At 33.3% G+C, this 13,468-nt stretch overlaps 1 protein-coding gene across 1 annotated transcript in view; it reads left to right on the plus strand.

Annotated features, from left to right (window-relative positions):
- The window catches only part of Kcnu1 (potassium calcium-activated channel subfamily U member 1), a 163,824-nt gene that overhangs the window by 58,127 nt on the left and 92,229 nt on the right, over window positions 1–13,468 (plus strand). The window contains exons 11-14 of the mRNA XM_077792717.1: window positions 9,335–9,440; window positions 10,786–10,868; window positions 11,942–12,011; window positions 12,414–12,566. Coding sequence (XP_077648843.1) covers window positions 9,335–9,440; window positions 10,786–10,868; window positions 11,942–12,011; window positions 12,414–12,566 — 412 coding nt within the window. The remainder of the gene's footprint in view (window positions 1–9,334; window positions 9,441–10,785; window positions 10,869–11,941; window positions 12,012–12,413; window positions 12,567–13,468) is intronic.

Raw genomic sequence — 13,468 nt, forward strand, 5'->3', positions numbered from 1 at the left:
GTAATTGCTAGTGATGATGAACATTTTTTCATATATTTGTTGATTGATTGTATATCATCTTCTGAGAAATGTCTCTTCAGGTCCTTGGCCCATTTACTGATTGGGTTATTTGTTTTTGGGGGGTGTTTAGCTTTTTGAGTTCTTTATATACCCTAGAGATTAGTGCTCTATCTGTGTGTGAGGGGTAAAGATTTGCTCTCAAGATGTAGGCTCTCTATTCACCTCACAGATTGTTTCTTTTGCTGAGAAAAAACTTTTCAGTTTGAGTCCATCCCATTTATTATTCTTGATTTTATTTCTCATGCCAAAGGAGTCTTATTACATATAATGGAGATTAGGGCCTACTTTTTCTTCTATTAGACGCAGGGTCTCTGATTTTATTCCCAAGTCCTTGATCCATTTTGAGTTGAGTTTTGTGCATGGTGAGAGAGAGGGATTTAATTTCATTTGTTGCATATAGATTTCCAGTTTTCACAGCACCATTTGTTAAAGAGGCTATTTTTTCTCCAATGCATGTTTTTAGCACCTTTGTCTAATATAAGATAATTGTAGTTTTGCAGGTTAATCTCTGTGTCCTCTATTCTGTACCATTTGTCTACCAGTCTTTTTTTGGTGCAAATACCATGCTGTTTTTGTTACTATTGCTCTGTGGCATAAATTAAGGTCTGGTATAGTGATGCCACCTGCTTCACTCTTCCTCCTGAGGATTGCATTAGCTTTTCTGGGTCTCTTATTTTTCCAGATGAATTTCATTATTGCTTTTTCTATTTCTATGAGGAATGTCATTGGGATTTTGATCAGAATTACATTAAATCTGTATAGTGCTCTTGGTAGTAAGGTCATTTTTATAATATTAATTCTGCCTATCCAAGAGCAAGGTAGATCTTTCCATCTTCTTTTTTTTTATTTTTTAGAGAGAGAGAGAGAGAGAGAGAGAGAGAGAGAGAGAGAGAATTTTTTAATATTTATTTTGTTTTAGTTTTCAGCAGACATAACATCTTTGTTTGTATGTGGTACTGAGGATCGAACCTGGGCTGCACGCATGCCAGTCGAGCGCGCTACCAAATGATACACGTCCCCAGACCCGATCTTTCCATCTTCTAAGGTCTTCTTTGACTTCCTTTTTTAAGGTTCTGTAATTTTCATTATATAGATCTTCCGCATCTTTTGTTGATTCCCAAGTATTTTTTTAAGCTATTATAAATGGGGTAGTTTTCCTCATTTACCTTTCTGAGGATTTGTCACTGATATACATAAATGCCTTTGATTTATGGGTATTGATTTTATATCCTGCTACTTTGCTCCATTTACTAGTTCTAGAAATTATCTGGTGGAACTTTTAGGGTCTTCTAGCTAAGAATCATATCATCAGCAAACAGTGCCAATTTGAGTTCTTCTTTTCCTATGTGTATCCCTTTAATTTCTTTTGTCTGTCTAATTGCTCTGGCCAGTCTTTCAAGAACTATGTTAAATAGAAGTGGTAAAAGAGGGCATCCTGTCTTGTTCCAGTTTTTAGAGAGAATGCCTTCAATTTTTCTCCATTTAGAATGATGTTGGCCTGGGGCTTAACATAGATATCCTTTATGATGTTGAGACATGTTTCTGTTATCCCTAGTTTTTCTAGTGTTTTGAACATGTAGGGGTATTGTATTTTGTCAAATGCTATTTCTGCATCTATTGAGATGATCATATGATTCTTATCTTTAAGTCTATTGATGTGATGAATTACATTTATTGATTTCTGTATGTTTAACCCCAAACTTGCATCCCTGGAATGAATCACACTTGATCATGGTGCACAATCTTTTTGATATGTTTTTGTATTCGATTTGCCAAAATTTTATTGAGAATTTTTGCATAGACGTTCATTAGAGATTTTGGTCTGAAATTTCCTTTTTTTTTTTTTTTGATGTATCTTTGCCTGATTTTGGAATCAGGGTGATATTGGCCTCATAGAATGAGTTTGGAAGTATTTGCTCTTTTTCTATTTCCTGAAATAAATTGCAGAGTATTTTTATTAGTTCTCCTTAAAGGTCTTGTAGAACTCGGCTTTGTATCCATCCAGTTCTGGGCTTTTCTTTGTTGGTAGACTATTCATGGCAACTGCTATTTTGTCACTTGAAATTGGTCTGTTTAAATCACGTACATCATTCTGATTCAATTTGGGCAAATTATATGACTCTAGACATTTATGGATGCCTTTGATATTTTCTATTTTCTTGGAGTACAAGTTTTCAAAATAATTTCTAATTATCTTCTGTATTTCTGTGGTGTCTATTGTGATATTTCCTTGTTCATCACATATGTTAGTGATTTGAGTTTTCTCTCTCCTTCTCTTCATTAGCATGGCTAAGGGTCAGTCTATTTTATCTATCTTTTCAAAGAATCAACTTTTTGTTCTGTCAGTTTTTTCAATTGTTTCTTTTGTTTCAATTTCATTGATTTCAGCTCTGATTTTAATTATTTACTGTCTTTTACTGCTTTTGGTGTTGATTTGTTCTTCTTTTTCTAGGGCTTTGAGATGTAATGTTAAGTCGTTTATTTGTTGACTTTTTCTTCTTTTAAGGAATGAACTCTATGCAATGAACTTTCCTCTTTAGAACTACTTTCATAGTGTCCCAGAGATTGTGATATGTTGTATTTGTGTTCTCATTCACCTCTAAAAACTTTTTTCATCTCCTCCTTGATGTCTTCTGTAACCCATTGTTCACTCAGTAGTATATTATTTAGTCTCCAGGTGTGGGAGTGGATTTTATTTCTTATTTCATAATTGATTTCTAATTTCATTCCATTGTGATCTGATAGAATGCAGGGTAGTATCTCTCCTTTTTTATATTTGCTAAGAGTTGCTTTGTAGCATAGTACATTTTCTATTTTAGAGAAGGATCCATGTGCTGCTGAGAAGAAAGTAAATAATCTCATTGAAGGTTGGAATATTGTATATATGTCAGTTAAGGCTAAGTTATTGATTGAATTATTGAGTTCTATCTTTGTTCGACTTTTGTGTGAGTATCTATCTAGTGATGAAAGAGGTGTGTAAAAGTAACCCAAAATTATTGTGTTATGATCAATTTGACTCTTGAACTTGAGAAGAGTTTGTTTGATGAACGTCGATGCTCCATTGTTTGGGGAATACAATTTATAATTGTTAAGTCTTGTTGGAGTATGGTTCCCTTGAGCAATATGTAGTGTCCTTCTTTGTCCTCTATGATTGACATTAGCTTGAAGTCTACTTTGATATGAGGATGGAAACCCCTGCTTGCTTCCACATCCATGTGAGTTGTATAATATTTCCCAACCCTTCACCTTCAGTCTGTGAATGTCTTTTCCTATGAGATGAATCTCTTGGAGGCAGCATATTGTTGGGTATTTTTTTTTTGATCCAATCTGCTAGTCTATGTCTTTTGATTATTGAGTTTAGGCCATTATTATTCAGGGTTATTATTGAGACATTTGTATTTCCAGCCATTTTTGTTTATTTTTTCCTATTTAATGTGACTTGGTTTCTCCTCTTATTAGATTTTCTTTAGTATAATACTTCCCTCTGCTGATTTTCATCATTGTCTTTCATGTCCTCTTCATGGAACATTTTGCTGAGGATATTCTGTATTGCAGACTTTCTAGTTAAAAATTCTTTTAAATTTTCTGTATTATGGAAGGTTATTATTCATTATCAAATCTAAAGCTTAGTTTTGATGGATATAAGATTCTTGGTTAGCATCCATTTCTTTCAGAGCTTGGTATATGTAGTTCCAAGGTCTTCTGGCTTTGAGGGTCTGGGTTGAATAATCTGCTGAGATACAAATTGGTCTCCCCCTATATGTGAACTGATTCCTCTCTCTTGTGACTTACTTAATTCTATCTTTATTCTGTATGCTCTGCATTTTCATTATAATGTGCCTTGGTGTAGATATGTTGTAATTTTTTACATTTGGTGTTCTATAAGCTTCTTGTATTTGGTTTTGCAATTTGTTCTTCATGCTTGGTAATTTTTTTATATTATCTCATTGAAGAGATTGTGCATTCCTTTGATTTGAAATTCTGTGCCTTCCTCTATCCCAATAGCTCTTAGATTTGATCTTTTGATGCTATTCCATAATTCTTGGATATTCTGGTCATGGTTTCTTACTATTTTAATTGTGTGATAAACTTTATTTTCCAGATGACAAAGTATATCATCATTATCTGATGTTCTTTCTTCCAAGTGATATGGTTTGTTGGTTATGCTTTCTATTGAGTTTTTTATTTGATTTATGATAGCTTTCATTTCAAGGATTTCTGACTTTTTTTTTCAGAGTCTCTCTCTCTTGAAGTAATCTTTTGCTACCTGTGTTTGCTCTCTTACCTCTTTGTTGGAGTGATCAATTTGTGCCTGTAATTGCTCATTTAGGTCATTCTTTAATTCACAGATAATTTTAATTATGAACCTTCTGAAGTTCTTCTCTGACATTTCATCAACTTTTCTGTTCATGGGTTCTGTTATTATAGTGTCCTGGTTTGTTTGGGGCACTTTCCTCCCTTGTTTCTTCATGTTGTCTATGTGTCTTCCTTTCTTGCAGTGTGTATCTGCAATATTACAGTTTCTTCCTTATATTCTTGTAGTACCCTTACAGATTGTCTGTACCTCACCTTGATGTTGAGCTTCTAGACCCTGCTGGTGTCCTCCAATGTATGCTACGGAATCTAAAGGTGGTGGTGGCAATAGCCGAGGTAACTCGAGATAATAGTTAAGGTGCCCCAAGATGGAAGCAATCTGTTACATAGATGGGACTGAAAGGGTGGGTCTCACAGTCCCTTTGGGATGCCTGCTCTGAGATGCAGCTGCTTCTAGGCCCTGTCTATTGTCAAAAATTTAGGGGCTATGGCATGAAGAAGGCTATGGTGATGACGGCTGTATCCCAAGCTGGGAGTGGGTTAGGCGTAGGCTCCCAGATGTGGGAGAGTTGGCAGCAAACTCAGACCTACCCTTTACCTGGGTCCTGAGAAAGTAAGTATGGTCAGATCTGGGCTGGGCCTGGGCTCCCCTGGTAGTCTGCTGGTTGGAAGAGGTGGTCCTGTGCCAGAGGCTAGGCTTCCACGCGTGTCTCCCCAGCACCATTTTTTGAGGAGGCTATCTTTTCTCCAGTGTATGTTTTGGGTGCCTTTAAAAAATTTGTTCTTTTTAGAAATACATGACAGTAGAGTGTATTTTGACATATTATACATACATGGAATATAATTTCCCATTCTTGTGGTTGTGCATGATGTGTAGTTACACTAGTCATGTATTCATATTTGAACATAGGAGAGTTATGTCCATTTCATTCTACTGTCTATTCCCATCATTCCCTCCCTTCCCTCATTTCCCTTTGTCCAATCCAATGAACTTCTATTCCCACTCCTCCACCCCCACTCCCATTGTGTGTCAGTATCCATATATCAGAGAGAACATTTGGCCTTTGGTCTATTAGTATTGGCTTATTTCACTTAGTATGATTGTCTCCAGTTTGGGGTACCTTTGTCTAATATGAGATAACTGTATTTATGTGCATTTATCTCTGTGTCTTGTATTCTATTCCATCAATCTTCATGCCTGTTTTGGTGCCAATATCATGCTGCTTTTATTACATAGAATTAAGATATATTTTTAAATGAATAACTATAAAGTGAATGTTCATGTAACTACCACTCAAATCAAGAATTATTCCCTTGATAGTTAACCATTATGACGCTGTCCAATTACAACCCCATCGTTAGTCCTCAAATTACATTTCCAACATTGTATCTTATAATATTTAATTGTCACATCTCCTATGTTCATTTAGAATATTTTTTTTCATTTTTGAAAACATGTAAATAGGTTATAAATTTACTTGCTCAACATTAAATCTGTAAGTTTCATCCACATGGCAACTAGATAGGGCCACACTTATTTTCATTGCTTAGTACTACATGACTCCATTATATGAATACACTGCAATTTTTCTGGATCCACTCTACCGTTGGTGGCATTCCCCTCCCCTAAGCCCCAACATATTTTTGCTGTTATGAAAAATAGTGCTGTGGAAATTCTCATATTTGTGTCCTGTTAACCAGGAATAAAATTGCAAAATATAAAGCTTAAATATCTTTCTGTAACACAATCTTCTGCAGAATGTTTTTGCCAATCTGTATTTCCTCCAGCAACCACAGAAATTGCTGTTGTCCTGCATCTTACCAACACTTGGAACTGGAACACTATATCCTGTCTAATGCTAATAAAAATCTTTAGCCATTCTTGTGAATATTATTTTATAAAATGATGGTCTATTGTTATGGTTTTTATTTAAGTTTTCTTCTTATTAATGAGGCCAAGCATATTTCCATATTTCTAAGTCATATAGAATCTCTGAAATGAAATGATTGTTATGTTCTCCATTTTTTTCTCTTGAATTTGTAGTCTTTTTCTTATTTATATAAGATAATGTGCAGTATAAAACTTTGTAAATTATATACGTGATTCTACTTATTTAATGTTCAAAAAAGTTATCAATTCATGGCTCTATGCTACTTTTCATTAAATTTACCCTGTTTAATTGTTTTCTATTTCTTCTTGCATCTCTGATCTTCCTTCCCATTTTTATTCTTATCAAAAATAAAACCTTTACATTTTTCTTAAATTCAAATCTTCCAGTAACAAATTTTTGTTGATGATGATGATGATGATGTAATGATTTATTATTTCTCTCTTGATTACTGAAAGATAATTTCATGGATATAAAATTATAAACTGACAGGTTTTTTCTTTAATAACCATGGAATTATTATTCCACTGATTTCTGTATTTTATTGTTGCTATTAGGAAGTCAGTTGAACTCTCTCTTTAAGGAGCTATCTTCTTAGAAGATCATGTGTTTTACTTACTGTAAAAAGTAGCTTAATGTGTATGGGTTTGATTTTCTCTTCATTTATCATGATTAGCATTCATAAATCTTCCTGTATCTCTGGACTGCTGTCTTCATCACTTCTGGAAGATTCTCAATTATTTATTTATGTATTAGCTATGTCACCATTTTCTCCTCTCACTTCTGGGACTCTTAAATCTAGCTATGCTTGTCTTTTATGTTTTGCTTTTTCAAATATATTTTCCTTTTATATTTATTTCTCATTCAAAATTTTTTTGCTGTTTCAAATATATTTCCCTTTTATATTTATGTCTCATTTTAAAAAATTTTTGTACCTCTGGATACTTTATTCTGACCTAGGTTCCAGTTCTCTAATTGTCATTTTATCTGTGTTTAATCTATTTACAAACCCATCCATCGAGTTTTTAACTCCATTTATTGTTTTGTCCACTTTTCTACTTGATTTTTGTGGGGGGGTTATAATTTATTTTGTAGAATTGTGTAATTTTTGCACTAATTCTTCATCAGTTATGCAACTTACAAATATCTTCTTCCAGTTTGAAACTTCTTTTTTCACCAATTATAATATCTTTGATATTTAAAAATCATTAATATTATTATAGTCAAATTCACAATTTTTTATATTTGACATTTTTTTAATTTTGTCTAGAAAATATTTTCTTATTCTAATATTTTAGTTACATTTAAATGAAATTTCCTCTAAGAATTTTTTAAAAAATCCTCATTTAACTTACTAATTTCATAAGAATTCCATTTTTATATGGTAAGATACATGCATAAAATCTTACTTGTTTCTTTGCCAATGCCAGTTATTGAACAAAGCCTTTGCCTACTCAGGGATCTGACTTGATACTACTGTGAATAGGTCTTTTCTTTTCTTTCTATCTTATCAATTTATCTATATTTTCATCAGTAATAAATGTTTTTATTGCTGAAGATCTTATGGTGAGTCTTCTATCCTTTATTTCTTTCATTTTCTACAACAGCTGACAAACTTTTCTTGGGCATTATCTTTCATATAACTTTTATAATAGCTTTATTGTGTACTATTAAAAATGTAGAAATGTGATGTGAATCTGATTGAAACTTTAGAATTCAGAATTGATTTCTTTATGCTACACTCTTTGCAAGTCTAATAGTACTGTGGCTATCCATTTATTTAGCTTTCATGTATTGTCTCTTAATAACATGGGGTGGATTTATAGGTAGAGAGCATATGCATACAACTATGTACATAAATGTATGTGTGTATATATGATATAGAAAAACCTAATTAACTTTTGTATATTAATACACATAAATTTCTCTATCATTTTTAATTTTTCTGTAGTAGTATTAGGTGCTTCAGTGTAAATTATAAAATAAATCATTCCAAATAAAGGCAGTTCATTTACTTCTTTTCAATCCTATGTGTATAATTTATTTAATTTCTTATGACATTTACTTTACCTATATATATGATGTCTTCTTCATTCAATTTATAAGCCATTTTTGTCTTTTCTTTTTTCTCCATTTGTTTTATCATTTTTGCCTGTAACATTAGGTTATTTTTCAAAGAAGCAACTTTTGACTTTGTTGATCTTCTCTGAGTTTATTCTAATGTTAGTGTCCAAAACTATACATTTCCCCTAAAGAACTGTTATTATTTTATCCAATGGCATTTATGTTTAATATTTTCAACACAATTTATTTCTAAGAATAATTTTTAAAAATATTTTAATTTCATCTTAACCTGCAAAATTTTTACCAGTTAATTTTTAAATAAGAAGAAAGTTTTTATTTATTTTATGATTTTTAACTTATAAATTAAATATATTCAGGTCACAGATCATAATATGTACAGTAACATTTTTGTAATGTATTGAAGTGTTTTTTTATCAACTTATTATCATTTTTAAGTATTTTTGTGTCCTTGAAAATATCAAGTTTTCTATATGTTGATTATAGGATTAATAAATATCAAACTATTGTGTTCACAATACTTGATGATTTTTTTCCTGCTTGATCTGTCAAAAACTGGGAGAGATTTGTTGAAATTACTCATGACATTGGCAGATTTAATTTCTTTCTCTGACTTTGTCTATTTTTGCTTTATATATTTAGAAAACATTATATGAAGTTCACATTTGTTTTAAAATGTTATATCTTTTGAAATCTTAGATCACATAGTAAACTTTTTCATACTTATTAATTTATTTATTGTTTCTATGACACTACCTTGATTTGTATTTTCTCACATCACTGATTGCTTAGGCCTGAGCTACAGACTCGGCCCCTGGAATTAGGTAGTTTGTGTTAGCATCACCTAATCACATGGGTTAATAATGAAAGATGGATGTTTTCCAAGAGGAAACTAGGGTTTTAGTAAATGCACTAAATAAGTTCAACAACCTCTAAAACTAAGCCAGTCATCTTTTTCCCATCTTTGTCACCACATATTTTTTAACCAGGGTCACTCCTTCTTTGGAATTGGAGACTATATTTAAATGCTACTTGGCCTATACAACTTTTATCTCTGGGTCTGCACTGAAGTGGGAGGATCTGAGGCGAGTTGCGGTAAGATTTTGTTCTTTTCCTTCTTGTTTCCATAAACCACAACATTTAAGATGATAAGTGTACACTGCTACTTCAACAGCTATTATTCCAGATACTTACATTTAATTATTTCACTAAGTTATCTAGGATAGTTTTACAAGTTTCTGAGATCTGAAAAAGTTATGAATAGCAAAAGTGTTCTATCTTACCACCCAAGGAGGATTCTTACCAGAAGACAGATTAGTAAAGGTTAAATGTTTTATCTGATATGCAGAAGCTAATCCAAAATAAGCTGGGGGTGGGATAAAGAACAGAATACAAGAAATATCAGTGGAATAGACAAAGAGGAGTGAAAGAAAGGGAGGAGAGATGGGATGAGGAAAGACAGTTGAATGAATCTAACCTAATTTTCCCATGCACATACATAAACATACCATAATGAATCTCACCATCACGTACACACACAAGACACTAATTTAAAAAAAACTATAAGTAAGTAAATGTCAAAAACATCAGTAGGACAGAGGGAAGGGAACAGCGGGCAGAAGGAAAGAAGGGGATGTGCTGGGGACTGAATAAGAACAAATTATATTCCATGCTTTTATAATTATGTCAAAATGAATCCTACTGTCATGTATAACTCAAAAGAACCAATAAAGAAAACAAAAGCATCTATCAGCTTTAACCAATTTCTCCAAAGCATCCTAATACACTTTCTTATAGAAGCATGAAGGAAAACAGCAGAAACCCCATTAAGATAGTGACTATAAGTAAGGAGCAATAGCTGACCCTTTAATTAGGTTTGGTTTTAGGTAAAAGCCAGCTGCCTAATATGTTCTAAGTTTCATAGACCTGATAAACCAACACATTTCAGTTTAAAGCAAAACAAGTATAAACACTTGAATCAGAAAAATGACAGATACCATGTAACCTTTCTCTCTCTTACCATTCCATATTATAAGCACCATTTTCCATAATTTCCTAGAATCTTAAGATTTCCATCTCAGCTGTCTTAAAAGGTAAATAAATATACAAGCAGTTGCTGGAAAGGTCTCACTGCTCATCACAAGACATAAAACAATGGCGATGATGGCAGGAAAAGCACAGCTTTGTACTTAACCCACTTTACATCAACCTTACGTCTGCATTAGAGACCCTGTGGTCTGGTCCATCCACTGGAGTCCTCTGAGATCTGCAGCATTTGTGTGATCCTGATATAAAGGCAGCCTTATTAAATTTCCTTTTCAAGTGTGTTCTCTTTCTCATTGGCAAATTTAGGATTACAATATAAAAAAGTGGGGAGGGGAGCAGTAGAATATTTCCCACATAATTAACAAGACAGTTGCTGTTTAATCTTGAAGAGTAGGTGGAGTCTGCGGAAGCATGCTTGATTATAGCCAACCCCTTGTGCAGTGATTTACATGCTGAAGACACTTCAAATATTATGAGGTAAGAAGCTGGCATTATGTTCCAATGCTGATATTTGTTCTACCTCTATTAAAACAAATTGCAGGGCACAGGACTAAACAGGATATATATCGGGGATTGGACCTACAGGAGCACTTAACAACTGAGCAATATCTCCAATCCCTTTTTATTTTATTATTTAGAGACAGAGCCTCCCTGAGTTGCTAAGACTGGCCTTGAACTCTCCATCCCCCTGCATAGGCTGTCCTCTGCCTGGTACTTCACATGATTATTAGCTATCTGAATTTTAAAAGCAAGCATACAAATAACTGATTACTGTTTAGATAGCACTGTTATGATACAGAGTCTCTCCTCCTCAAAAGCAAAGATTCCCATTTATGAATACTATTAATGTACTTTATTTATTAGGACTTCCCTTCAGTTCAGTGTGATGTACTTGTGAATATTGACAAATATTTTTAGGATGCATAGAGTGTTTCCATCTTTTCACTATGAGCTTATATGAGATGAGGAGGAACTTGACTTGTGCTGGCAGAGATTCAACTGATTGTGAGGGCAATGGTATAGTGCCTAATCCACATGCACTTCCAGTCCCCAAAGCAAAATAAATATACATAGCTGAAGATGCCTCTGCACATAGCAATAAAAAGCTGAGAACTTGCACCATGCATAATACACGGCATATAAAATAAATCTTAGTTTCCTAATTCATAAAATGAGAAAGTTGAAGTAGACGTTCTATGAGCTATTCAAACTATAAATAGCAAATAAATCTGCTTTTTTTCTGTAATTATTGTGTTTGGGTTTAAAGGCTAAAGGATGTGTTTATTTTCTCCCAAGAACTTGTTCCAGAAGACCATAGTCTTCTCTTTCCAAGCACTGACATTTTTATAGATTTGATTTACTTAGCCACCCAAATATGGCACTCTTCTGTGCATGCTATTAAATAGAACAAATTTAGGAAATAACAGAACACTGAATTTTGTAATATACTAAGTTTTCCTAAACTACCCACCTGACATTTTAACTTATTTGAATTATAATTCAGAGTCAATATGACAGCTCACTAATGAGAGTAATTGTGGCTTTTGCAGGGTGCTCTCTATCAAAAACTATTACCCAAAGACTAGAGTCATCATACAAATCCTTCAGTCCCATAACAAGGTAAAGTGACACCCCTGAATGCTCAACCTCTTCCTACTGAGATTATGTGAACCCTATTACCATCTAATGGATCTACAAATTAGAAAATATTTACCAATCATAGGTGAAATTTGGTGTATGATTAAGATTGTTGATCACTTAAAGATGTCAATGGGAATCAGAATTACCTTAAGCCATCTGACCTAATTTTGCAACTCCAGCTATTTTTGTCTTGAAAAGTAAGAGCAATTAAACACTAACCACTTTTCCAATTATTCTTATAATTCCTTGACCTGAGCACCACATTTATTCCCAAGAATGAAGAGTAAATGATTTCAAGGAAAATTAAATAAAATCTGCCAAGAGCTTTATTGAGGTATGTGTGTATTCTTAATGCTTGACCTACTTTCTACCATGAAACAGGATTTCCTGCCAAAGATTCCCAGCTGGAACTGGAGTACTGGAGACAACATCATCTGTTTTGCTGAATTAAAGCTTGGATTTATGGCTCAAGGCTGTCTGGTGCCAGGCTTGTGTACCTTTCTAACGTCTTTATTTGTTGAGCAAAACAAAAAGGTAACTTTATAAATTGATGTTGAATCTTGGCTCCTTTCCCATGTCCCACATATTAGGATCACAAATAGAAAAAAAAATTGAGGAAAGCAAGAAGTAAGTCCCCAATAAACGAGATTTGATTTCTGCTTGATCTGAGAAGAGATTGAGAGATCTAGACTGAAGTTCCAGGTTCTTCTTTGGTCTTAAAGAAGTCACTTGTCTTATTTCTGTAGTATTTATTTGCAAACAGAAATCATAATTCTTCTTCCCTACATTTCAGAATGCTATCAATGTAAATACATTCAAAACTTTGGAAGCACATGGAGTTATGGAAGGTAGAAAAATAAATATCCTATTACTAGCAGAGAAGTCATATTTAAATTTAAATAAAATACGAATAATATAATAATTTATGTTAATAATATATATATGATACAAATAATAACTAAAATCTAATTTTCCAGATTATTTTGGGAAAATCCCTGCAGTAGTAAAAACAGTAATCACTGATGAGTACTTACTGTGTGAGTTGTTTCCCCTCAGGGATATGTTAATGTATATCCTAGCAGTGGATTGTGAAGCTAACTAAGTTGATTGTATAGTTAATTAGTGAAAAGGAGACCAAGAATTCCTGGATCCACAATCTTGCCATTATGCCCTTTGCCTCTACTATTGGGTATCCACCCATCGTCTTCCACATCATGCCTTTGATATCTTTTCCTGAGACAAAGTAAGGGCCTAAGATCCTGTTGGGATGAACTTCTACAGCACAAAGTGTTGTCATCTGTTATAGTTTAGATGTGAGGTATCTCCCCAAAACTCATGTGTGTGACGATGCAAGTATGTTCAGAGGTGAAATGATTAGATTTTTATAGTTGTAAACTAATCAGTGGATTAATCCATTAATAATACATTAATGGTAA

The sequence above is a fragment of the Urocitellus parryii genome, chromosome 14, assembly GCF_045843805.1.
Source record: "Urocitellus parryii isolate mUroPar1 chromosome 14, mUroPar1.hap1, whole genome shotgun sequence".
Classification (NCBI taxonomy): Eukaryota; Metazoa; Chordata; class Mammalia; order Rodentia; family Sciuridae; genus Urocitellus; species Urocitellus parryii.